The sequence below is a fragment of the Mus caroli genome, unplaced genomic scaffold (assembly GCF_978045245.1).
Source record: "Mus caroli unplaced genomic scaffold, Mus_caroli_1 scaffold_5, whole genome shotgun sequence".
NCBI lineage: Eukaryota > Metazoa > Chordata > Mammalia > Rodentia > Muridae > Mus > Mus caroli.
Window position 1 is genome coordinate 68,193,032 of NW_028227260.1, and position 27,710 is coordinate 68,220,741.

Sequence of the window (27,710 nt, forward strand, 5' to 3'; positions counted from 1 at the left end):
TTGATCCTACTATCACCCTGTGCTAGTAGAGGACAATATAATGGCCTCTGGATCTGAGCGTGTCTAAGGAACACTTTCGGTAGCTTACTTTTCCTTAACTAGAGAAGACACTCATGAATGAAGTGTTTACTTACAGAGGTTCAGTTACATTCTGGGACAAAGTCTGTGCCACTTCCTGCAGTAGTTGTACAGCCTAAGACTGAGTTGTACTTAGGCTAGTAGGAAAGCTGGAGTGACGGAGCCAGCACACACTGATCTAAGAGGTTCTAATCAGATAGACAAGTAGGATGTCAAAGTGCTGTAATCAGTCACGTAGCAAACCACTTATTTGGAAATTAACCATATGGAAAATTAATTCAAATGATTTCCCCAGCTGTTATACTTCACCATGGCAGCTGTTAGGATAGGATATGGAATGTGAGAACATTAGGGGAAGGGAGTGAGAGAATTTAGAGCTTAATGAAGGAATGAGAGAATTTAGAGCTTAATGAACGTGGCATATGTGGACCAGCCCTTTACTACAATTCCTGGACCAGAAAGTGCTTCAGATTTCAAAAGGTTTTCAGATTTGGGAATATTTGCATACATGATGTCTCAAAAATGAGACCTAAGTCTAAACACAAAATTCCTTCTGTCTCATACATATTTTATGTATGTCTGAGGGTGTACGCACTGTATGTTTAAGATAGTGTCCCATGTGGTCCGAGCTGCCTTCTAACTCACAATGTAGCTGTACATCGGATCTGCAAGCCTCTTCCCTTCTAAGTGCTGGAGTGACATGAGTACACCCCCACACCCAGCTATGCAGCACTGGAAATCACACAAAGGCCTTCTGCCAGCAAGGCAAGCACTCTACTAGCTGAGCGCTGTCTCCCCGCTCCAGTTGTATATGGTATTTTCAGCAAGGCTTCGTCAACTTCGTTTTGATTGTGGCTTATCACATGAGGTAAGATGCTGAACAGTCCATGATGAGTGGGCAGGGTTTAAGGTAACACAGGGATTTGCTTCTTTCCTTTGGGACATTTTATGACATCTATTTTAAAATGGGATTAGTGTAGACTAGTTGTGGTGATATGTAGGTATTCATTATTCTATGCTGCACAAATGTCCTCTATAATATTATGTTAATATGTTAGAGACTGGAGCCAATAGGCGTTCAAAGTGTTGGTGTCTCAATTTGGGCCTCACCAGAATGATCCTCTCCAGCATCTGGGCTGTTTGACCAGCTGCCTCACTCAGACCACGACTTAATTTTTCATTCTCTTCCACCAGAGACTGATTCTTCTCCATCAGGGACTGTAGATTTTCTGATGGTTCCACACTAAAACAAAGGAAGCACAAATTTTAACAAAAAATACATTTGATGGCCTTCTTGGGGTAAAACTACATTCCAGAGGCTGGGGAAAGAGTCCAAGCCTGATTTGTCTTCCCAGGCATATAGTATTTTAACGGATGAATAAGAAAAACATGAAAATACTTAATGATTTGGAAGAAGTAATAATTCAGAACCAGATATGGCAGTAATAAGCACGAATAACTTTTGTCATGGCTCATAGTTTAGGATTTTTTAACTCACATCACAAAGTTTAAACATGAAGGTTGCCCATTCTCCCATTCTTCCCACCCTTGGTCCCTCACTACAAATTAAAGGGGCTGTGGAGATGATGACTCAGTCAGTAAGATGCTTGCTCCACATGAGGACACAAGTTTGGATTCCCAGCACTGAGTGTGCCTGTAATTCCAGTGCTGAGAGGCAGGGAAAGGTTGATCCTGGATCTCAGTGACTAGCCAGCCTTAGCCAAGCAAAGAATTCCAGGTTCAGTCACAAAAATAAGATTGAGAGGAGCTAGAGAGAGGGCTCAGTGGTTAAGCGAGGTTGCTGCTCTTGCAGAGGACAACAGTTTAGACCCAGAGTCTCCATAAGGCATCTCACGGCCAATCATCTTTAAGTCCAGTTCCAGGGAATCCAATTCCCTCCTCTGGTTTCCAGGGGACCAGCACTCACATGTACAAACACAATTACACATAATTAAAAAGAATAAAATTAAACTGTGAAAAAATAAGGTGGAGTGCTTATAGAGGAAGGCACCTGATGTCAACCTCTGGCTTCCATACAGACATGCATGCCTGTTTGCACCTGAATACACATGCTTTTACACACACACACACACACACACACACACACACACACACACAGAGTAGTGCTCAGGGAGCAGCTGTCCAGAATCTCAATAAGCAGATACGTGATTCCAGGAATATAACATATGTCCTCTCACCCAGTTTTAGACCTTTATCAATTCTCAGAGATCTTAACTTTCTTTCTTAGTTTGCTCTTCATGAAAACGTTAATAGCAAGGCCACATGATAAAGTTTCATGCCACACTGTTAAAACTTTGCCAAGACACTTAGGAAAGAATGCCTAATTCAAAGAATAGTTTTAAAACAAATTATTAACATATGCAGTATTATTTTGGAATGCTGTTTTTTCATTCCCTTATCATTAAACCGAAAGCTTCCATGTCACTCACATAAGCCAAGAAGTTTCAAATTAATGATACTTTTAACTCAATATTTTTCCTAAAATATTTCTCTAAGTGGAGAAATCATATTTAAGTGAACTGTTCATCTTTTCCAAGAAAAAATTACTACTTATGAGAAGGCTCTTGACTGCAATTTCAAGTTAATGTTGTAATATTTAAAGACTACTAAAATATGTGAACAATACTATAGCACTGTGTGCTAGGCTCGATAGGAAATGATTTATGTATATTAAGCATTTCATTCTCACAACAGCCCCATTAAGTCGGTAGTTTAGTGATTCTCATTTTGAGGTTGAGGATACTGATATGTAAAGATGTCAAATGAGCCACGGTGAGAGAACTAGGGGATGATGGGAAAGGTGGGATTTCAAGTCAGCAGTCCAGTTTCAGCGGCCATGTTCTAACTACTCTGCCGACCTCAACACAGCATACAGGTGTGCAGAGAACACTGGACATACAAGCACTCAGAGTAGTAAGGGAAAATGAGTTCTCCCCAAGTCTGGAAGGAAAGCAGCACTGAATGAGAACATGACCTAGGACATCCATAAGATGGGGAAGGGCTTAAAAGCAAAAAGCACAAAGTAGAATTTGGAAAATAATAGGCAAAAAACAAAACACACATACAAGACCCAAAAGACCAGTGTTTCCTATTACGCATGCTATTATTTAGTTGCCAATGTTAGGAATTCACATTTGCTAGGCAGGTACAAGCAGACACAGAAATAAGTACAAAGATTCCAATAACAGAGAACCTGGATCAAAAAACAAAAATACAATTCAAGTATAAAAGATAAAAGTACTCATATATGCCAAATGTACTTTTTGTAAACAGCCTTATGACATGTCTAACTATCAATATACGTTTTTGAGGAAAGCATTTTTATTAAATATTAAAATAATGAATTGCTTGATTCATTGTTTCTTATAGTCTATTACTAAAAAAAAATTCACTACATGTATCTACCTACCTACCCATCCACCTACATATTTGTGTATCATGGGTGTGTGTGTTGCAGGGGGGACACACAGACATGCCCTGGTACATCTGTGGAAGTCACAGGACAACGTACAGGCGCAGGTGTTTCTTTCCATCATACTGATTCCGGGGAACAAATTGAGGTGGTCAAGTTTGGCAACAAGAGCCTTTACCAGCTGAGCCATCTCAACAGCCTGATTCCAGTACTTTTAAAGCTGATATTCTTTTGTGTGTGTGTGTGCATGTGCTATATTCGGGGGAATTAGGGAAAGGGGGCTGAGGCAAGGTCTTGTTATTTGTAGTATTGGTAGGACTTACGATTCTCCTGCTTCTGTCTATAGGTATGCACCACCACATCCAGGCTCAAAGGACCTGTTTTATAGTATAATCTACAGAAGGCTAGAATGCTTTCTGTTAGTCTCATTTTCACTAGAGTTGTCACACATTTAACAGGCTTGTGCTAAATGGAAATAAGAAGTCAATTGCTTTAAAATGAGTATAAGGGAAGGCCTCTAAGGAGTCCTTCAATAAATGCTAGCTTTCTAGACTTTATCTAAGTCTTAAAATATTATTGGGAAACCCAGACTATAATAACCCAAGAAGAGAAATTTGTAGTAGCTTCAGGGAGATGAAATTATGGCAACCTTAAGTTTTATTCTTCACTCTTTTAATGTGCCACAACAGGTAACACATCATTTTTAAAGTGAAAATAATAATTCTTTTAAAAAAGGATATTTAAAAGTAAGCCCACATCATTCATATTATATATATATATATGTATATCCCTACAAACAGAAAATTGAACTGCAAAACATGAGTACTATAAGAAAAAGTGTTTAATAAGATATTTTACTTTTTATAGGTATGTGTATAAGTGCCTGTGTGTCTGGGAATGTGACTGTAGGTGCCTGCAGAGGCCAGCAGAGGGCATTTGATTGTCTAGAGTTACAGGTGCTCAGCAGGGGTGCCAGTCTTCCGAAAGAGCAGGATGTGCTCTTTTTGTCTTTTGTTTTGTTTTTTGTTGTTTCAAGACAGGGTTTCTCTGTGTAGCCCTGGCTGTCCTGGAACTCACTCTGTAGACCAGGTTGGCCTCAAACTCAGAAATCTGCCTGCCTTTGCTTCCCAAGTGCTGGGATTAAAGGCGTGTGCCACCACTGCCTGGCCATATGTGCCCTTAATCTGTGAACCATCTGTTCTGTCCCAGTGTTAATTTTAACAAAATCTCAAACATTCAATTTTACCAATAAGATGCAGGAGCCAGATGTTAGGGTGAAAGCAAACAAACAAAAACTCACAACCTATGACAACAAAATAAAAGCCTACATACATGAGAAGAAAATATTTGTAACACATACCACAAAGGGTAAATAACATAATATGCAAAGATTAAAAAATGTGGATCTAAATTAGGGCTTACTACAGTTTAAGAAGTATTAAAATAAGTGTTAGTGAGAATATGAAGACAGTTGAAGCTTTGTTCACTGCTGGTAAGAATGTAGAAATGGTATAATACCTATAAACAGTTTGGTAGTTTAGTAACAAAATTAAAAGCAGAATTAACACATGATTTAGCTATTCCAATCCTAGGTATACAGTCAAGGAGATTGAAAGCAAGGGTATAAACAGATAATGTACACTCATGTGCATAGCAGTATATTCACAATACTCAAAAGATGGAAACAACCCAGTTTTTGCCAATAGGTAAAAGGATATGTCAAATTTTGTATATAAATACAGTGGAATATTCTTCAGTCTTAAACTGTTGTCCCTGATCTGGCCGGGTGACAAGTACTGTCTGGCCGGGAGGCACTGCTATTTGAGCTTATCAGTTGTCAGAAGTACAGGAAAGGGACCAGGGTTAAGTGGATTAGAAATGCATGAGCCAAGCGCTACAGCAAGGACAAATAGAGTTGACTTCCCTCCCTCCCTAGGCTGGAGCAAGGCTTGGAGATTGGGAAGAATGCTAGTAAACTTTACTCCCACTTGTAAACTGTAGAAAAGGTAGTACTGCCATCTGTTTCTGCTCTAAATTGTTCTGTCCTGTGTGGGGTCTCAGAGTGGACTTTGAGGCTTATGGGAACATGGAGTACTATGTGCATTTCTTGTGACAATATGTTGTTGGGGGTCTTCTTCTTCTCTGGGACAGGCTCTAGCATAGGGTCGGAGGATAGGCCTGGAGCTTGGCCAGTTAGAGGCTTAGCACTTTCTACTTCTGGGAGAGACGAGGTATTCTTTGCAGGTGAACTATGCTGTCGACTTATACCTCTGTTGGGGCACTACTGTGGCAAGCACAAAAATGTGGGATTTATCTTTACGTCTCCCTGACTTTCTATCCGATCCATGTTCCTGAGCTGTGCAGTAGTCCCTACATTCCCTGTTCCCTGTGAGATCATAAAGGAGCAGCCTTCCTCAGAAACATCCTGAACTGCTAGAAAAGCTGGATTGCTATCCCCCAATTTCTTTCTCCTTTCTTAGAAAGCATCGGTCCTGGGAATTTTCTATGTTGCTGTGTGCAAACCTGGGAGAGGAAGTAACATGGTCAGAATGAGACTGTTTCCCTTACTCTCATACCCATGCAGATTTCTTTTGGCATAGGCCTTCACTATGTAGCCTGGCTGGCCTGGAACTCACAGAGCTCTGCCTGCCTATATCTCCCAAGTGCCCTGCTGTGGCTGCTCTTCATGGAGAGTCTCGTTTTCAGGAAACTCCGGTTTATACTTTATGGAGTTTTTACTGACATGCTTTTATGGGTGGAGAGTTGTTAGTTGATACTTTTGATATGCAATATTGCTGACATCACTAAGCACATTTTGTCAGTTCATTAGTTAATGGACATTTGGGTTGGTTCTACTTTTTAGCTATTTTGAATAGTAAAACTGTGAACACAGAGCTGAGACTCTGCTTTCAATTCCTATGGACATATTCCCAGAGGTGAAATTGCTGGATCGGATAATAGGCCATTTTAAAATTTTTTTTGAAATCTCCACATTTTTCCATAGTGGCAACACCATTTTACAATACACCAATAGTATGACAAGGGCTTCATTACATTCCTCAGGTCCTTCCCAACATTGTGTGTGTGTGTGTGTGTGTGTGTGTGTGTGTGTGTATTAACAAGCGCCATCCTAAAATGTATGAAATAATATTGCATTAGGATTTTCATTTGCATTTCTCTGTTCTGTTTTTGCATAAAAATCTGACTCTTAGAGCCATTAAAGTATTTTACATACCCAAATAAAAAAGCAATTACAATCAAGATTCAGGGAAACTCCAAGTGAAATTCAAAGAAAGGTTACCTTAAACTAATAGCATGAAAAATGCTACATAAATGTTGAGATCTAGCTAATGAAAATATTTCTCACTGGCATATGGATTGGTGTTTCTGTTCTGGCTAGTTTCATGTCAACTTGACACAAGCTATCTGAGAGGAGGGAACCTCAGTTGGAAAAATGCCTTCATAAGATTGGGCTGTAGGCAAGCCTGTAGGGTATTTTCCTTAATGATCAATGTGGAAGGGCCCAGCCCAGCATAGGTGCTGCAATCCCTGGGCGGGTGGTCCTGAGTTCTATGAGAAAGCAGGCACAAAAGCCATGTCGAGCAAGCCAGTAAGCAATGCCCCTCCATGGCCTCTGCATCAGCTCCTGCCTCCAGGTTCCTGTCCTATAGAGTTCATATCTGACTTCCTTCAATGATGGATTATAGTGTGCAATTATAAAGCAAATAAAGTCCTTTCTAAATTGCTTTCGTTATAGTGTTAGCTTTAGTTAGTAACCCTAACTAAGATAGTTTTTGACACTGCTTTATATGTATACCAGAATGGAATACATAGATACATAGAGTGCAAATGAAGTGAGTTGGGGTTTCTTACTGCTGGGGGAAGACATGATAAATGTCTTCTTTTCTGTGGCATGCTATCTAAGCTCCCTTCTTCCTTCTTTATGGCCTGAGCTCTATGTGTGTAACACACAGGTGTACCTGTAACACACAGGTGCATGAGGTGTGGGTGGAAATTGGGATAGCCAGCCTAGTTTGGATTCAGAATCTAGCACTTGGGCTCTCTTGGTGAACTCAACCTAGAAACAGTTAAGTTCAGAGGCCTATACCATTTCACTGTGTGGGAAGGGGAGGAGTCCAGATCACTGCTCCCAGGAATGTGGCTGGGAGAGATACTGACCGAAGTGAAGGGCTGAAGACAGCATTCCCTGCTGGGCTCAAGATGTACTATAAGTCTTACTAGGAACATCCTTATCTTGATGGAGTTGGAGAAATGGGTGGAGTTGAGAAGGAAAGGTCAATTTAGTCACAATTTTAGCTTTTCTGGACTTAAAAAACCACTTAGGCAAATTTAGGGCACAATTAAATTTAAGATGTAAATGATACAGTACATCCCATAGTATTGGAATAAAATCAAGAATTATCAGTAGGAAACTGTGTTTTTTAATATATACATATAATACAGATAGATACAAAAATGTAGCTGAGTGAATGTGTAGGATATTACACATTATTACACACTATTCTACCCTCCAACATGGCCCAGTGGCACTGACACGGCAGCAACAGTGAGCAGAGTTAGAGAAACCACACAGATCTCGGTTTCTAAACACCACTTTCCAATGCAAGAAACCAAAGCTCCTTGGAGAGAGAAATGGGTAATTTCAGCCTGGGTGCAAGGAGAATCATTTGTAACGTCTTGTGAAAATTCTCACACTCTTGAGGACTTGTTAAAGAAAGTAAGAGTCAACCTGAAAAGAGCTCTCAAAAGACAACGAAATAAGCCACATGATAATGTTGGATGTTAACCCAAGAATAAAATAGATATTCATGCATCTATGCATATAAATAAGTAGTCAAATAAATAAGTAGATGGCAGAGACAGCTCTTCTTCCCAGGAACATTCTGATTAATACATTTCTGAGTCTAGAATCCATACTCTTTCCATGACACTGGGTTATTTAAAGGCTAACTAGCTAAGTCCTAAGTAATGAGCAAGGTCAGCAAGATCACTTCCTGGACATCAAATGGCTTGAGAAAATATAGGCTATCAGAGGAAAACAGCCACCAGGCAAAACAGCCTCTAAAAGAATACCCCTTTAAACTTAACCTGTGACTTACTTTATATCTCCAGGCAAGGTGCCTCCATGGGCTTGTAGCAGCAAGATCTGCAGCTGTTGGACCTGAAAGAAGCAATGAAAACAATCAGCTAGTTACCACCCAAAAGCTACTTATCACCAGGCATGGTACATACATCTAAGAAGGATTAAAAATGTGAGGCCAGACCTAGCTACACAGTGAGTTCCTGAGCACTAAGCCAGACCAGAATACACAGTCAAGACTGTCCACTTCAATTGGCAAAATGCTGCTTGTCTCTTTGTAATGAAGTCCCTACAATTAGCAATAGGGTAATTTTACTCAATGCCTCTGAAACCTTAAGTACATTTTAAGCACTACAGAATACATCAGAGTTAATGAATCAATGATAAAAAGATAAGCATTACATGAACAACTGCTATGTAGAAGATGATGAGCTGTATCTTTGATTTATCTAAGTATCATAGTGAGTTTTCATTAAGTATCCCCTTTTAAAAAAAAATCAAAGCACTGGGATATGCAATGTAACAGAAATATAATATGGCCTCTATTCTTTTTTTTAATAATTTATTTTTTATTAGGTATTTTCCTCGTTTACATTTTCAATGCTATCCCAAAAGTCCCCCATACCCACCCCCCCAATCCCCTACCCACCCACTCCCCCTTTTTTGGCCTCTACTCTTAAGTCTGCATGTAGTTGAAGAATAACCTAAAATGAGAAAGAGATGGAAATAATAATATGAGACCGACAACGAAGTTGTCAGGTACAGTTAAGTGTCTTAGAGCTTATGTGGAAACATCCTCTTCCAGACCCTTGGGCTGGTCTCTGTGTTAATGCTTTGGAGCCTCACTCGTTACTGCCTCTTTTCTCTGCTACACTTTCAACTTCTCCTTCTATCATCTCCTTCCTATTAAAATACATTCACTTCTGCCCCATTGCTCTCTTTTCTAAAGTTCAAGGAAAATGTTCACACCAGTAGTCTTTATTTCTTTTTATTCATTTCTCATTAACTTATTTCAATATGATGCTTGCCCAGATTATTATAGTATAGGTATTTTCCAGTATTCATTCTACTTTATTGACTGGTAGCATCTGGCTTACCAGATACTATACTTTCTAATTTCCCTTTTCTGATTGCTGTCTCTTGGTTCATCTTTGTTTCACTTATCCCATAAATGACCAAGTCTCCTGAAGATCATTATCATGTATACTATTTCCTTATATTCTTAATTTTCATTTACTCTTTCAATTACCACATAGAAATTTGTGCCTTCTAATTTTATCTTAACTCTTTATCTTTCTTAATTTTAAACTTTATAATTGACCTGATTTTCTATTTCATTGCCTACAATCCTCAGGTCCAGTCCTCTGTCAGTGATTCTAGGTCAGTGCCTAGCTAGTTCTATGTGCCAAACCTGGGGACCACACCCTCATTCCCTTATCTGCTGATTACGTTTCCTTATCACTACTTCTATCATCCTAAATTCAAGTCCCAGCAGTACTAAGTCTAACTTGGACTACGGTGCCTTCTTAAATGGGATCCACACGTTCTTGCACCACTTTAATCCACTTTATAAGTTGGATTACCTTATAGCAATCTTTTAGCAGTGTCAACCATCAGTGTGACCACCTACCTTAAAATAGTTTTCTATAGTTTACAAATCCTTGATCAGATGTCAGCTTTCCTTTAGCCCCACACAGTAATACTCTTTCCTTGCTTTCTGCACAGTAGCCATACTGGCACCCTTTTCAGCTCTTCAAATGTAACAACTTATTTAATATCCACAATACACTAGGAAGCAGGTGCTATCATTTCTACTATGTAGACAGGGAAATGGAGGCACAAAGACCTTTTACAAAGTACACAGTAAGATAGAGAGCTTGGTCTTGAACCTGGGTAACCTGACTACAGTGTCAATGCTCCTGACAGGTTACTCTTCTCCCTAGGACTCTTCCTTATTTCGTCATTATCTAACTATTTAAATAGTATCTCTCACACCAGACAAACTCCATGAAGGCAGAAACTGTTGTTTTGTCCAACAAGATATCAATGTTAGTATGGTTTTTGTCTCATAATGATTAGACAAATATTTACTGTTGGGATGAATAAAGAAGTGATTAGAAAATGACCAGAAGATCCAACAGGCAGATAATTACTATTACTCTCTACAGAGACCCTGAAGAAGAAAAAGGGAATAGAGATTATAGTTATCATCACTGTGGAGGAAGATGGAGGAGTGAGTACTGGATGGTGGGAAATACAGTTCCAAGTGGAAATTAAGTCCTCTATTCTCTGGCATGCAGGAAAACTTGATGCTTTTAAACCTGCATCAATAGAGCCATGGATGGAGATGTGCACCTTTAATCTTAACACTTGAGAGGCAGAGGCAGGCTGATGTCTGTGAATCTGAAGGTAGCTTAGTCTACATAGTGAGTCCATGCCAGTCAGGGCTACATAGTAAGACCCTGTCTCAAAACAAAGGGAAACAAACACAAAAACAAAGAAAGCAAAAACCCTAGATCAACACCTGAACATGGTGGTGTTCACCTTTAGTCCCAGCAATGAGGAGACAGAAGCAAGACACTCTTCAATGACAGAAATAGTTCAAGGGCAGCCTGTGCTACATGAGTCTCTGCCTGAAAAAAAACAAACCAAGCAAGCAAGCAAGCAAGCAAGCAAGCAAGCAAGCAGAAACCCTCAAAACTTCCCATATCAATACAATTCCTGCCTTCTCAGTTCCTACCTCAAGACTGAGCTGCTCTGCAGTCATCTTTACACGGCCACACATTTACATGGAGTTAGCTACCTTTCCATTTCTGTTGAGTGATTTTAAGCCATGTGTGGTTTCTTTAAGCCCTCTCCATATCCTATTACCCATCTGCTTGCCATTAGAAAATAAACTGCCCTTAGTCCTGGTTCTGTTTCAGTCTCATCTGATTAGTTCTTTCAGTTATTCAAGGCTCTCCCATATTTAAAATACAAACTTATGTTTCTTTGTCCTTGATTACCTGGACCATTGCCTTTTCTCATTTTGCCTCCTTGGACAAAAAGCCATTCACTTATTTACTAATCTATTTATCATCCCATGACTGGCTCTTAACACTTCCCTGACCTCACAGTCATTGCCAACAGCTTCCCTGTAGATTAAAAAAAAAAAAAAAAACCCAACAGATACTTTCCAACGTAATATTTCTTTGTAAATTTATACCTATGCCAACAGTCCTTGAAATGCTCTTTCCTTGGCTTTGGTGATGCTATTAGTTTCTTTTCCTGTCTATTCTTATCTGCCTCCCCTCTCCCATTCTTTAAGTGCCGGTGCTTTCAGGTTGTGAGTCTGGACCTCTTCGTTGCGTCCTTTAGCAGACATTGTGAGTCCTCTTGCTGTACTCATCTGCTCACTACGTTCAGATACCATCTAACTGCTACTGCTCTTGCAGCTGCCTCCTTACCCTTCCTCCGAGAGCCTCTACATCCAGCCCATGCAGCCACCTGAATTTGTGTTCTTTGTACTTAACATTTCCCACAAGTCTTTCAAATTCACAAACTAAATATACCATTTCTGTTCTCATGTGCGACTCTGGGTTTCCATCTGCATTCCTTGGTCAATATGACACTTATTCAGTAATCCAAGTAAGAAACTTGAAGATCAAACTTGGCTCCCCTACCAGACTTTCTTCTCCTACATTAACTCTGCAACTAAGCAAACCCCATAAACTCTATTTTCCTCTTGTTCCTTGTCTTCTGTGTTACCTTTCCTTCATATTTATTGCTACTGTTTTTAATTCAGGCCACAGTTCTCACCCAGGTTAATGCAAAGCCTGGCTTATTTGCTTCTTTTTAGTCATGGCCACTTTTCATGTGTTTTCTGTACAAGTGCACAGAAAACAGATTTCCCTCAACTACACTTCATCACTCTTAAAATCTGTAGTTCTCAGTACTTTCCAGTTCCAAGATCTTTAACAGAACATATTAAGAAACGTCAGGATCTGGCTCCTGTAAAGGTTTCTTGCTTTATCTTCTACACTTTATTCTTTTATCAGTAAAATCCCCAATGGCATCCCCAATCTTTTAAATAGATAGCAAACACAGTATTAGGATTTATTTTAAAAGTATAAATAGAACAAAGAAATAGACCTTCTATCATCCCATTCACATATTTGTAACTTGCCTATAAAATCTTATACCTGTTGTTTAAGATGATTTAGTTCAGCTGCCTGGGGATCAATATTAATAATAGGTTTGTTCTTGATTTTTCTTGCTCTGTCAGCATAACGAAGGGTATTTAATGTTTCTTCTAGATTGGAATCAGCAGGACTCACACAGGCAATCATAAGAGTGTGGCTATTGCCTCCTAGAGAATCTGAAAAAGAAGGGATAATGAAAGCAAATCAAATTAAACAAGTGGGATGCAAGCGAAGGCTGCTATTTGGGCAGATTCAATTCAAAGATGAAAGAAAAAACTGTAGTGATGCTTTTGACTGGGCCTTGATTTTATTTTTCAGGACTATTAGGCTTTAGCTTTTAAAACAATTCTAATTACTGCTTGAGGATTTCATATATGCATACAATATATTTTGATTCTATTCACCCACTCCTCCCAGAACCACCCTCTACCTCTCCTACCTCTCCTAATTTTTTCTGTTTTTCTTTTTATAGCCCACTGATGGCAACTTGTGCTGCACATATACTCGAGAGTGTGGAGTCATCTTTAAATTTGTTTCAATAGAAATATAGAGAAATTTCAGATGTGTGAAATGATATAGTTTTTAGAATCCTATTTTAAATATCACCATACTCAAGAGAAACTATGAGTTCATCAGTTAACCAGGTTTAAAACAACGAGGCCTTGCCCAGGTAAGTTATGCACCTCTATTGGGATTAAATAGTCCTAAGATGTCCCCTCTATGTAGATTTTTAACTCTCCAAAGAAGTCTACTTAGCATATTGTCAACTAAACAAACAGTAACCAAGTTCACTTTCAGGTGCAAAGTCCTAAGTACGGATTTCTTGGCCATCTGTGAAGACATTTCCCCACTATCTGAGACTGGACTGCCAAAAGCTATTTCACCTACTTATCACTTCACAGTGAATGGAACAGCCCAATAGCTTGCTGCCTGTTTCACCTTTGCTTTCTCAACACTATCATTCCAAGCTACTCTTTCTCACTTTAGAGGCACATTAGGCTTACCTTGAAGCAGTCGAGTCAGCTTGGAATCTCTGTAGGGCACAAAGTTACCCTTTTTATCATCTCCAAGAGCACTGATTACATTCCCCAAGCACAGAAGGCCTCGATTAATATTAATACCTAATAGCAGGAAACAAAATTCAAAAACTGTTTTGGAAAACATCTAACAAATATCTACATTTTTTTTTCTGAGAAAGAAAAGCAAAGACTTCATAGAAATATTGCCATCAATACTAAGGTAAGGCCTTAATTCTATTCCTGTTGCTGAGAGTGGTACTTAAAGTTCAAGGGGCAAAGGTCCAAATGTTGGGTTTGTACAAGTGAGTCCATTGCACTTATTCTTTCTCATAGAAACAAAGCAAATGCAGATGACAATCACTATGGCAAACATCATATACAGTTATTAATTTTTGTATTCATTAGCACAGTCCTTAAACTTGCACTATGAAAACAGGTATATAACTATTCTAGTAATCTTATTATCATTATTTTCACCAGCTCTCTTGCTCTCTCTACACGTAAGGAAAGTAGTACAGGGGTTGGGTGGCTTGCCCACATACATACAGTAAATGGTAGGCATGAGATTCTACTTGAGAATTTCAGCCAAATCCTATGCTTTTCAAACCACACTGGGATATCATACTTCTTGTTGCATTAAAAAGGTAGACTACTGGGCTTGAGAGATGGCTTAGCAGTTAAGAGCACCAAATGCTCTTCCAAAGGTCCTGAGTTCAAATCCCAGCAACCACATGGTGGCTCACACCATCCTAAAAAGATCTGACCCCCACTTCTGGAGTGTCTGAAGACAGCTACAGTGTACTTATGTATAATAAATAAATAAATCTTAAAAAAAAGGTAGACTACTTCTCTACTTTAATATCTACTTTTCTTTTGAAATAGAGCCTCGCTCTGCAGCCCAGGCTGTTCCTCACTCATGGCAATTTCTCCACCTCAGCACCCTGAGCTCGGCATTTTTAATTAATTCAAACACAGTCAAAATCTTGGAGGTCTCTCTAAAGTATCTGACTTATTCCACTGTTACATTTACAGTGCAAAGGCTTTTTGGTATACTGCTTAAGTCTGGGGGCTGTGGTGTCATGCAGGCCTACATTGCCAATCCTGCTTCTGTCAATGTCACAGGCACATGGATAGCTTCCTCTGTAAAATGAGGCAAATCTATCTACTTTGTTGGGTTGTAGTAGGAATTATATGAGCTGCTGCTATACAGAAAAGAAAATTAAATGTTAGACAAATGCTACTTTGGCTTAAATGTTTCTGTCTTCTTCAAAATTCATGTTGAGATTTGATCTCCAGTGGTGGCACACACCTCTAATCCTAGTACTCCACTGGAAGAGAAAGGAGGATCTCTGAGTTTTAGGGAAGCCTGGTCTACACAGCAGAGGCAGGGCTATGTAGACTTAGCTCCAAAAAAGAAAGGAAGGAAGGAAGGAAGGAAGGAAGGAAGGAAGGAAGGAAGGAAGGAAGGAAGGAAGGAAAGAAGGGAGGGAGGGAACGACGGAGGAGAGGAAGGAAGAAAGGAAGAAGAGTGAGAGAGGAAAATAAAAGAATAGAAAAGGGGTTGGGGATTTAGCTCAGTGGTAAAGCGCTTATCTAGCAAACGAAAGGCCCTGGGTTCGGTTCTTAGCTCTAGGGGAAAAACAAAACAAAACAAACAATGTTGGGCTGGGCTGGGCTGGGCTGGGCTGGGCTGGGCTGGGCTGGGCTGGGCTGGGCTGGGCTGGGCTGGAGAGACAGCTCAGTTGTTAAAAGCACTGGTAGCTCTTCCAAAGGTCCTGAGTTCAATTTCCAGCAACCAGGATTGGATGCCCTCTTCTGGTGTGTCTGGAAATAGCTACAGTGTACTCATATAAATAAAAATGGATCTTTAAAAAAGAAAAAGAAAAAAAAAAAGACAAAACAAAACAAAACCCAAAAGAGATTAAGGATATGGTGTGATTGGCCATGCAGTCTCAACCCTTGTGGATTCAGCACAAGTAGCCAGGCCCTTTTGTCTTTCTGCCATGTGAGGGCACAGAGGAGACAACTTCATCAAACACCAATTCTGGTATCATTTTGGAATTCTTTGATTTCTGAGTACAAACCTAATTTCTACTGTTTACAGATCAGCCACCCTAAGGTATTTTGTGAAAGAAGTGGAGATGGACTGTGAGAACTTGTATCAGCACTACTCCACACTTATTCAGCCATGCTTTGGATTCCTTCACAACCTGAAACAAATAGTTACATGATCCTATTATCGTCTGGATCTAAAATCTTCCCAAAGGCTGCATGTTGAAGGCTTCATTCACAGTTGGTAGTGCCTTTGAGAGCTGACTGGATCACAAGAGCCATTGATGAGTTTAGTTGAATATACTATTAGGAAATTTCAAAACTGAAGAAAGTAGGCCCTGGAAGCACTGTTTTGAAGAGTCTATCTTGATCTTCCCTGTTCTGTTGACTCTGCTTTCCAGAGATGAGCTAAAGAGGTTGTTACCATCAGCCCTCTCCATAATGATATTTAACCTCACCACAGACTCAGTGAAGGGCTTAGAGACATTGGAAAGAATCCTCTAAAACTTCAAGCCAAAAGTTAGCTTTCTTCCTCCAAGCCAGCTTTCTCAGATGCCCTGTTTATAATGAAAAAAAACTCCAAACTCCCCACTGACTGCATCTTTCATGGACCCTATGTTCTCTCTTCTTGTGACTATCAATTTGACATTGTCTAATATTTCAAGATTAGCTTGGTGCTGGTCTAATTGGCTGTCTGTATGTAGAAGAAAGAAAATAGACCCATATTTGTCACCTTGCACAAAGCTCAAGTCCAAGTGGATCAAGGACCTCAATATAAAACCAGATACACTGAATCTAATAGAAGAGAAAGTGGGAAAGAGCCTTGAACTAACTCATTTGCACAGGGGGAAATTTCCTAAACAGAACTCCAAAGGCTCACAGTCTACGATCAACAATTGATAAATGGGACCTCATGAAACTGGAAAGCTTCTGTAAGGCAAAGGACATAGTCAATAAGAAAAATTGGCAACCTACCAATTGGAAAAAGATATTCACTAACCCCACATTTTATAGAGGGCTAATATCCAAAATACATTAAAGAACACAAGAAGCTAACCACCAAAAAACCCAAACAACCCATCAAAAAATGGGGTATACAACTAAACTGAGAATTCACAACAGAGCAGTCTCTAGCCGGGCGTGGTGGCGCACGCCTTTAATCCCAGCACTTGGGAGGCAGAGGCAGGCGGATTTCTGAGTTCGAGGCCAGCCTGGTCTACAGAGTGAGTTCCAGGACAGCCAGGACTACACAGAGAAACCCTGTCTCGAAAAACCAAAAAAAAAAAAAAACAAAAAAAAAAAACAGAGCAGTCTCGAATGGCTTAGAAGCACCTAAAGAAATGTTCAAAGTCCTTAGTGACCAGAGAAATGCAAATCAAAATGACCCTGAGATTCCACCTTACACCAATCAGAATGGCTAAGATCAAAACCTCAGGTGACATCACATGTTGGAGAGGATGTGGAGAAAGAGGAACACTCCTCCATTGCTGGTGGGATTGCAAACTGGTACAACCACTCTGGAAATCAATCTGGAGGTCCCTCAGAAAATTGGACATAGATCTACCTGAAGACTCTTGGGAATATATCCAAAAGATGCCCCATATGCCACAGGGGCATGTGTTCCACTATGTTCATAGCAGCCTTATTTGTGATAGCCAGAAGCTGGAAACAACCCAGATGTCCCACTACAGAAGAATGGATGCAGAAAATGTGTTTCATTTACACAATGGAATACTACTCAGCTATTAAGAACAAAGCCATCATGACTTTTGCAGGCAAATGGATGGAACAAGAAAATATCATCCTGAGTGAGGTAACTCAGACCCAAAAGGACATGCATGGTATGTACTCAATAATAAGTGGATATTAGCCAAAAAAAGTACAGAATACCCAAGATACAGTCAACAGAACTCAAAAAGGTCAACAAGCTTAAGTGCCCAAGTGAGGATGCTTCAGTCCCACTTGGGAGGGAGTAGAAAGCAATCACAAGGTGGGAGGGAAGGGTCTGGGAGAGGAAAGGGGACAGGAGTGGGGGGAGAGGGGAACACGATCTGGTATTGGGTGGTGGGAAAAGGACTGAAGCCCCGAGGGCCAGCAGAAAGAATGGAAAACAGGCAGCCTCAGGAGGTAGGAGGTTGGGGCAACTCTTCAGAATGCACCAGAGACCTGGGAGGTAAGAGACTCTCAGGACTTAAAGGGAGGGACCCTAGATGAAATGCCCTACAGTGGGAAGAGGGAACTTGTAGTGCCCACCTCCCGCAGAAAGACAAGGCATCTAGTGAGGGATGGGGTTGCCATTCCACAGTCACACCTCTGATCTATAATTGTTCCTGTCTGAAAGAATTACAGGGATGGAAATGGAGAAGAGGCTGAGGAAAAGAAGGTCCAGCAACAGGCCCAAAGTGGGATCCAGCTCAAGGGGAGGTCCCAAGGCCTGACACTATTACTGAGGCTATTTCTTTTTTTCTTTTTCTTTTTTAAAAGATTTTTTATTTATTTATTTATTATATGTAAGTACACTGTTGCTGTCACTGTCTTCAGACACTCCAGAAGAGAGAGTCAGATTTCGTTACGGATGGTTGTGAGCCACCATGTGGTTGCTGGGATTTGAACTCCGGACCTTCGGAAGAGCAGTCGGGTGCTCTTACCCACTGAGCCATCTCACCAGCCCCTGAGGCTATTAAATGCTCACAAAAAGGGACCTAGCATGACTGTCCCCTGAAAGACCCAACAAGCAGCTAAAAGAATCAAATGCAGATATTTGCATCCAACCAATGGACAGAAGCAGCTGACCCCTGTTGTTGAATTAAGGAAGGCTGAAAGAAGCTGAGAAGGAGGGCAACCCTGTAGGAGGAGCAGCAGTCTCAATTAATATGGACCTCTGAGATCTCTCAAACATTGGACCACCAAACAGACAGCATACAGCAGCTGATATGAGGCCCCCAACACACATACAGCAGAGGATTGCCGGGTCTGTGTTCAGTCAGAGAAGAATCACCTAACTCTCAGGAGACTGGAAGGAATTTAGACATCTGGTAGGGGGAGGACATCCTTGTGTAGACAGGGAGGTGGGGAGTAGGTATGGGATGGGGAACAGTCAGAGATTTGACCAGGAAGGAAATAAAATCTGGAGTGTAAAAACAGTGGGATTTCTGAGTTCGAGGCCAGCCTGGTCTACAAAGTGAGTTCCAAGACAGCCAGGGTTACACAGAGAAACCCTGTCTCTAAAAACCAAAACCAAACCAAACCAAAAACCAGATTAGCTTCTTGGGGGCATTAAACTGCCTATTTGAACACAATCATTTCAGTTTGAGTTCCCAAGGACTCAATGCACTCAACCTGCCATTCCCTCAATAGGCTTATTTTTCTCCCCTGATTCTAGGAAAGTGTCCTACCTACCCAGCCCCTGCTACCATAGAGGTGTAGGTGTGTGTGTGTCTGAAGGAATAACATAACCAAATGGCCTGACACCATTACAACCATGCTATTGGCCTTAACTGAATCTGTGGCCAGTTGATGCTTTTGTTTGTCTAATGAAACTGGAATTGCAGCTTTTCTAAACATTATTTTCAGTATCACAAAGCTACCTTCACTGTCTGCTTGTAGATTTCATCAAAAACTTTATGGACACAGTGTTAACACAGAGGGTCCCTAACCTTTCTCCTCTCTACCTTATGCTCTTTACTTTGCTGTTATTAATTCCTTTGTCTTTCCACTCTTTCTTATCAAAGCTCTGTCCTTTACCTCTGTCCTTATATCTAGTCCCTTTGTCTTCTTTGAGTCTCATCTATAGACCTTCATTTAATTTTTCCCATTAATTCCCTCTTTTCAATCTATATATACACGTTTAAATGCCCCTTATCTACATAAGATCAGTATTCCTAAGCAATAGATCCCTTTGTAGCAGTTTGCAGAGCACTTTACTTCACTCAGGAAGCAGCTGCTGAGACATATCAAGTCTGTGTGCAGGTACTAAGCCTCACATTAGCCCTCAGCTTTCCACTTCATTTTCTGTCATTAAGACATTAAAATGAAGCCTGTGACACTAACACATACTTGGGAGGCAGAGGCAGGGGGATCTCTGAGTTCCAGGACAGCCAGAACTATACAGAAAAAAAAAAAACCCTGTCTTGAAAAATGAAAAAGACATTAAAATGGTAAGTTCTTAGCAAAGGTGGTCCAAAGTTAAGAGTACTGCTGCTTTTGCAGGACGTGGGTTTGGTTCTCAACACTGACGCTGTGACTCAAAATTGTCTACAACTCTAGTTCCAAGGGATCGGACACTGTTCTGGTCTGCACAAACACTGGCCATATGCATGGTGTGCATACATACATACAGACGAAACAGCCAAACACAGAAAATAAATAAATCTTTTTCAATGTTCAGATTAAGGATGGGTAAATAAAACCTGCCCAGATAAAATGATGTGCTGAGATGTTCTTATAAAATTCTGTATACCCAAGATTTAAGTTACAATTTGCAAAACACATGAAACTCAAGAAAAACGAAGACCAAAGTGTGGACACTTTGCCCCTTCTTAGAACTGGGAACAAAACACCCATGGAAGGAGTTACAGAGACAAAGTTTGGAGCTGAGACAAAAGGATGGACCATCTAGAGACTGCCATATCCAGGGATCCATCCCATAATCAGCCTCCAAACGCTGACACCATTGCATACACTAGCAAGATGTTGCTGATAGGACCCTGATATAGCTGTCTCTAGTGAGACTACGCCGGGGCCTAGCAAACACAGAAGTGGATGCTCACAGTCAGCTAGTGGATGGATCACAGGGCCCCTAATGGAGGAGCTAGAGAAAATACCCAAGGAGCTAAAGGGCTCTGCAACCTTATAGGTGGAACAACATTATGAACTAACCAGTACCCCAGAGCTCTTGACTCTAGCTGCATATGTATCAAAAGATGGCCTAGTCGGCCATCACTGGAAAGAGAGGCCCATTGGACTTGCAAACTTTATATGCCCCAGTACAGGGGAACGCCAGGGCCAAAAAGTGGGAGTGGATAGGTAGGGGAGTCGGGGGGAGGGTATGGGGGACTTTTGGGATAGCATTGGAAATGTAAATGAGGAAAATACCTAATAAAAAAAGTGAAAATAAAATAAAATTCTGTAAGACTGAAAACAGACTAAGCAATAAGTTGAGAATATTATCCAGTACCACTGAGTGCTTATTCATTATGGCAAAAATAAAATAATAAAGGAGAAAGTGTTTAAAAACAGAAATACAACTTTGAAGCTACCGCAGAGGCACATTACAATAGGTATCAGCATCGAAAGAGAAGCGTACAGGAGGGAAATGAAGTAGCTCTATGTTCAGTCGTTCTCTACTAAGCAATGTTGTTTGTTACTGGACAGTTGACAATATCTGGAGATAGTTATTGTCACAACTTGGTGTGAGAGCTGGGCGTGTACTTCTTGCATCAAAGAATGCATCTACGAATGCTAATACACATCCTACAAGACACAAGACACACCTCAAAAGTTATGTAGTTCAAATTGTCAATAGTATCATAGCTGAGAAATCCTGGTTAACAGGAAAGGAAACTATGTATGGATATAAGGCAGGTAGACTGGCTGAATAAGTTTTGGGGAAAGACTTAAGTCTTAAGTAATAGTGTATTATGGTATTCACCAGTCAAGAAGGAATGGAATAACCTGTTACCAAAACAGACTTTAAAACTTACATAGGGGGATTGGGATGTAGCTCAGTTGGTAGAGTGCCTGTCTAGCAGGTACTACAGGAAGTCCTGGATTCTACATTCAGGGCTGCATAAATACTCATGGTGGTACATACCTGTAATCTCAGCACCTAGAAGAAGGTAGTGGCAGGAGAGTAAGAGTTTAAAGTAACCTTTGGATATATAACAAGTTCAAGACCAGCCTAAGATATGTGTGACTTTAAAACATTATCATCATCAACAACAACACAAGCAAAAAAACCTTACAGAGGTAACCACTCAAAAGACAGAAAGTGAGGAGAGTTCCTGATGACCTCAGTCACTTAGCAACATATTTGAACCTTTCCTTTGTCCATAAAACAGGAACAATCCTTTCCTTAAATCATGGGACTCTGATAAGAAATAAAATGACATCTGTTGAGAGCCATATACAAGTAATTCTTGTTGAATGAGTGGAGAACCTTAGATAACCTAGGTATTTGCTAAGTCAGATGAGACTGAAACCCTTTATCTACTCGGATGACAATTACGTCACCTTCAAGAAGGCACTGTGACTGATTAGAGAACTGGTTGCTTTTGCTTTTAAGTTACTAGAGAAAGAACAACTGATTCTAGAACTGAAACGATAGCAATCTGGATTCAGGAGATCAAGGAGCACGGACAAGTGTCAGGAAGCTCAGCAGAGGAGACCATAGGTCCCTGAGTGCACAGGCTCGCTAGCCTAGTTCAATCAATGAGCTTTGGGTTTCATGAGAGAGTCTGTTGAAAAGCAAGCAAGCGAACCAAGAAGATAATCAGGGTACACACCCAATGTCCATCACAGGCCTCACATACGTGTACGCATGCTCCTTTCATTCATAAATTTTTAAAAAAAATTTTTTTGGAGCTAAAGAGATGGCTCAAAGGTTTGGAGCACATTGTGCTCTTGCAGAGGAGCCGAGTTCAGTCCCCAGCACGCAAGTCTGACGGCTCACAAATGCCTGTAACTTCAGCTTCAGAGGAGCCAAAGCCTCCTCTAATCTCTGTGTTCCCACTGTACTCACGTGCACAGACCCAATGATGCATAACATTAAAAATAATCTACTTTACTTTAAAATGCTCTATTATGTTCATAGTAGCATTATTCATAATAGCCAGAAGCTGGAAAGAACCCAGCTGTTCCTCAACTGAAGAATGGATACAGAAAATGTAGTTCATTTACACAATGGTATACTACTCAGCTGTTAAAAATGAGGGCATCGGGCTGGCGAGATGGCTCAGTGGTTAAGAGAGCTGACTGCTCTTCCAAAGGTCCAGAGTTCAAATCCCAGCAACCACATGGTGGCTCACAACCATCCATAATGGAATCTGATGCCCTATTCTGGAGTGTCTGAAAACAGCTACAGTGCACTTACATATAATAAATAAATAAATTTTTAAAAAAATGAGGGCATCATGAATTTTGCAGGCAGATGGATGGAACTAGAAAATATCATCCTGAGTCAGGTAACCCAGACCCACAAGGACATGCATGGTATGTACTCAGTAATAAGTGGATACTCACCATTAAGTACAGGATACCTGTGGTACACTCCACAGACCCAAAGAAGCTAAACAAGGAAGGCCCAAGCAAGGACGCTTGAATCTCACTTGGAAGGGGGATAAAATAGCTGTAGGAAGCAGATGGAGGGAAGAAACTGGGTGAGAGAGGGGATGGGGAGGGAAATGGGCGGGGGGGCTTTTAGGTATGGGGAAAGACAGGAGAGAGGTCCAAGGGCCAGGAGGATGAATGGAAATAGGCAACTGGTGGAGGTAGGGGTTGAGTGGAGAATCTCTAGGAAATCGAAGAGACCTGGAATAGGGCATGCTCTCAGGAGTTGATATTGGTGAGCCTAGCCAAGATTGGGTGACTGGGTAGATGTAGGTGATAGAGCAGATTTAAAATACCGTTAAAGGGTAAGTCATCGTTCATCTTTAGATGGGATAAGAGTTGCCTATGGAACACCTATGAGATTTCCCCACAGGCAACTACAATTATAGGCGTGATGAGGTATAGAGTGTGGGCTCAGTGTTAGCAAAGGTAGTACGTAAGTAAGAGTTACAAGCATCTGAGTGGTTGAGATCATTTTGAGAGGGGTATCAAGATGATAGGCATGAATAAGAGGAGGAAGGAAAAAGAAAACGAAACACAGGCTATTTCAGGTTAGGGTATATAGAAAGAGAAGAGGCAGAGTCTTTATAAAAATGAGAGAACTTGGGAGAGGGCAGTCCAGAAGTAATACACTCTAAATACTGCACTCACTAAAACAGGAGGACCAAAAAGAATCTAATGGATTCAGTTGCTTGGAACACTGGCAGGTCTCAGAAACCACAGTTTTAAAGGGAAGAAGTTGGAGAAGTGTCCAATGTGCGGAGTGAATGGGCAAGAGAAGTGAGCCAGTAATAAAATGAGGATAAATGCTTTAATTTACAACTATAGGAAACTTTAGCATGCCTCTGTGTTGAGTGTAGAAAAGATCAGTAGTGAGTAAAATGTGAAAAGCACAAGGCTGGTCATACCGTTCAGTGCTACAGGCTTTCCTAACCCATGCAAACACCCGAGTTCTATCCCCACAACAAACAGATACAGTCAGGGAGTATGGGCGCTTGATGAAGCCAGGTTTCTGACGGCACTGGGGCACTGGGGCGGGGTGTGTGTGTGGGTATCAGCAGAAATCACTTTGGTGTAATGGCTCTGCCATCTGAATCAACTCAAATATTTGGATACTGATATGTTACGGATGACAACATAAGTTGACGGATATGGCTAGAATAGTTGATTGTAGGACTGAAAACGCACAGGGGCCAGGAAGTAACAACACAGTAGCCTGGCACTATAGAATTTTAAGACCAAAAAAAAAAAAAAAAAAAAAGCATATCATGTGTAAAACGCAATATGCAAACCTTCAAGTCAAATTGAGCTTTAAAGAAAAGCCATGTTATAGAAAGTCTGATTGTGAGGGTGGTGTAGGGATAGGCACATGCAGTATTCTGTGCGAGACGAAGAGAGAGCTGTGGTAAAAGTATACGAAACCCAGCAGAAACCGAGAATGTGGTGTGGGCCACATAGCTTGAGTGGATAGTGTGGGTTGGGAAGCTAGGTGAGGGCTTGGGGACAAAGGGCAGTGTTTAGGGTTCATCCTATAAGCAGGGTTTCTATTATCTTTCAGTTTCTATTTGGGAACAGGTATCACAAACAAAGTGGCATTTTAAGAAGTTGATCTAAGCCGGGCGTGGTGGCGCACACCTTTAATCCCAACACTTGGGAGGCAGAGGCAGGCGGATTTCTGAGTTTGAGGACAGCCTGGTCTACAGAGTGAGTTCCAGGACAGCCAGGGATATATAGAGAAACCCTGTCTCGAAAAAAGAAAAAAGAAAAAGAAAAAGAAAAAAAAGAAAAAGAAAAAGAAAAAGAAAAAGAAAAAGAAAGAAAAAATATCATCCTGAGTGAGGTAACCCAATCACAAAAGATCACACATGGTATGCACTCACTGATTAGTGGATATGAGCTCAAAAGCTCCAAATAACCAGGATACAATTCACGGACCACATGCAGCTCAAGAAGAGGAAAACCAAAGTGTGGATACTTCAGTCTTTCTTAGATGGAGGAAAAAATACTTAATAAATGAATTCAGTACAATAGCAAGAGTCAAAATTAATTTCTTTATGATCAATAATGAATCTGATTAAAATGATTAAAACAATCTCATTTGTGAGTTATAAATATAAAAGAATACACAGTAATACACAGGAAGCGAAACACCTGTACAGTGAAAATTGCAAAACTCTGGTGAGATAAATTGAACACACACACACACATACCCCACACACGAAAATGCTCCCAATGTTTGTGGAATACAAGAATAGATACTATTAAAATGTACATACTGTATCAAAATACCAATGACATTCCTCACAAAAATAGAAAAAAATAACTGTAAAATTCATACTGGAGAACAAAAGCGTCCAAAGTAATTTTGTTTAGTGACAATAGGGACCCCAACCAAGGCAAGTACTAGATCACTGAGCTACATTGTGAATGTCCCTGTTTTTCTCTGAGACAGGGATGTGCTATGTAATTGACGTTCACCTTGAGCTCACTCTGACCTTAAACTCATGCTCTCTTTACCTCAGACCCCAACACTAAATAAAGAATGAAGACTTGTCTTTTGAATTAAAATGGACAGAAGTAGAGGACATTATTTTAAATGAAGTAAGTCAGACATAGAAAGATATAATGAGTGCATAGAAAGATATAATGTGTGCTCTTTCATATAGAAGTTACAAATTTTGATTCCAATGAAGAAGAGTGATTTAAATACATTGGAGAAAGTTGAAAGTATAGAAAGTACAGATAAAAGGAGGTTGGATTTGATTTGGTACAAGATGTATCCATATATGGAAATATGCCACTGAATCCTATTAACATGCATAATCAAAAATCAAATATTAAAAAGTAAAGACTTCGGGCTGGAAAGATAGCTTAGCAGTTAGTTGAGAGCACTGGCTGCTCTTCCAGAGGTCCTGAGTTCAATCTCCAGCAACCACATGGTGGCTCACAACCATCTGTAATGGGATCTAGCGCCCTTTGTTAAGTAACCCAAGATGCACTTGCTACGTAGCCCCGCTGTACTTAACAAACTGTTTAAAAACAACAACAACAAAACCAGCAGCAGCATACTTACTACTCTTAATTTAAATTTTGTATGTAAGGATGCTTTGCCTGCATGTGTGTCTGTGTATTATGTAGTGAAGTGCCGGAGGCGGCCAGAAGAGTGTTCAATACCCTAGTATTGATGTTATGAATTGCTTTGAGCTGCCAATGTGGGCACTGGGAATCAAGCCTAGGTCCTCTGAAAGAGCAGCCAGTGCTCTTAGCTGAGCCACCTCTCTAGTCCATGTATATAAATTTAGATTTGATATTTATTAGTTTATTTAAATGTTTTATTTGTGTGCCTGGTATTTGTATATGATCCACCTATGCATATGTGTGAGGTTGTTAGGTGTCTCCCTCTATTGCTTACCACCTCATTTTCGAGAAAGGGTGTCTCCCCGAAACTGAAACTAGATTGGTGAGACTGGATGGACAGCTAGCTGCTGGGATCCTACCTTCTAAATCTCTCAACCGTGGGATTATAGATAAATGCTACCATGTCTGGTTTTTACACGGGTGTGAGGGATCTAAAGCGGGCCCTCACGCTGATGCTCCAAGTACTCTGCATGCTGAGCCATCTCCCCAGGTTTACTTAGTTACCTACCCACTTATTTTCCAGGTGAAATAGCTCCATTGTCCAGGATGGCCTCAACCCCCTAGACCCACGGGATCTTTCCACTTTAGCCTTCCAACTATTTATTGGAGTACATGGGACCACACCATCATAATTTTCATATTATTGAGCACCCAGAAACAGACCAAGGCACATTTGGGTACTTGATATACACATAACCATACATATAAAAAAGAAGTGGCTGCTTCTCAATGAGAACAGAATTTTTTTAAAAATAGTGCTAAGACAAATGGATATTTATTTATATGGAAAAACTAGAACTATCTATCATACCATGTACATAAGAATCTTAGGTAGATAAGAGACTGACTGAACTGTGAAAGATAAATTATGAAACTTTCACCAATACTATAGTATGTCTTCAAGAGCTTGGAGTGCTGAATTTCTTAAATACAGTAGAAAACAGCCATGAAGAAAGTGAAGGCTAGGGATGTAGTTGGCCTGGTTCCATGTGGGAGGCCTTGGCTCCATCCCTAGAATGAGTATGCAGAGAAGACACATGCACACCATACAGGAGGGAAAGAGTTCCAATGAACGTAATTATATGAAGAACCATCCTTTAGAAATGCTATAAGGAGGGATTAGTGTGGTGGCTCATGCCAGCTCTTGGGAGGCTGAGGCAGGAAGACAGCTGTGAGTTAAGGTAGGTAGCCAATAATAATATGACAGGATAACGAACCCCATAGCCATCAGGATGACAATTAAGACCACAATGAGATGTAATTTCATCCCTACTCAACTGACAAAAAAAATTAAAAGTCCTGACACCAGGGGCAGAGAGATGGCTCAGCAGTTAAGAGCATTGGCTGTTCCTCCACAGTTCCTGAGTTCAACTCCCAGTGAC

General features: G+C 40.5%; 1 protein-coding gene across 1 annotated transcript in view; it reads right to left on the bottom strand.

Moving 5' to 3' along the window:
• The window catches only part of Kif4a (kinesin family member 4A), a 102,729-nt gene that overhangs the window by 46,475 nt on the left and 28,544 nt on the right, over positions 1-27,710 (bottom strand). Inside the window, exons 7-10 of the mRNA XM_021152906.3 lie at positions 13,798-13,914; positions 12,794-12,969; positions 8,632-8,693; positions 1,189-1,321 (exon numbers count right to left, since the gene is read on the bottom strand). Of these exons, the coding sequence (XP_021008565.1) occupies positions 1,189-1,321; positions 8,632-8,693; positions 12,794-12,969; positions 13,798-13,914 (488 nt within the window). The remainder of the gene's footprint in view (positions 1-1,188; positions 1,322-8,631; positions 8,694-12,793; positions 12,970-13,797; positions 13,915-27,710) is intronic.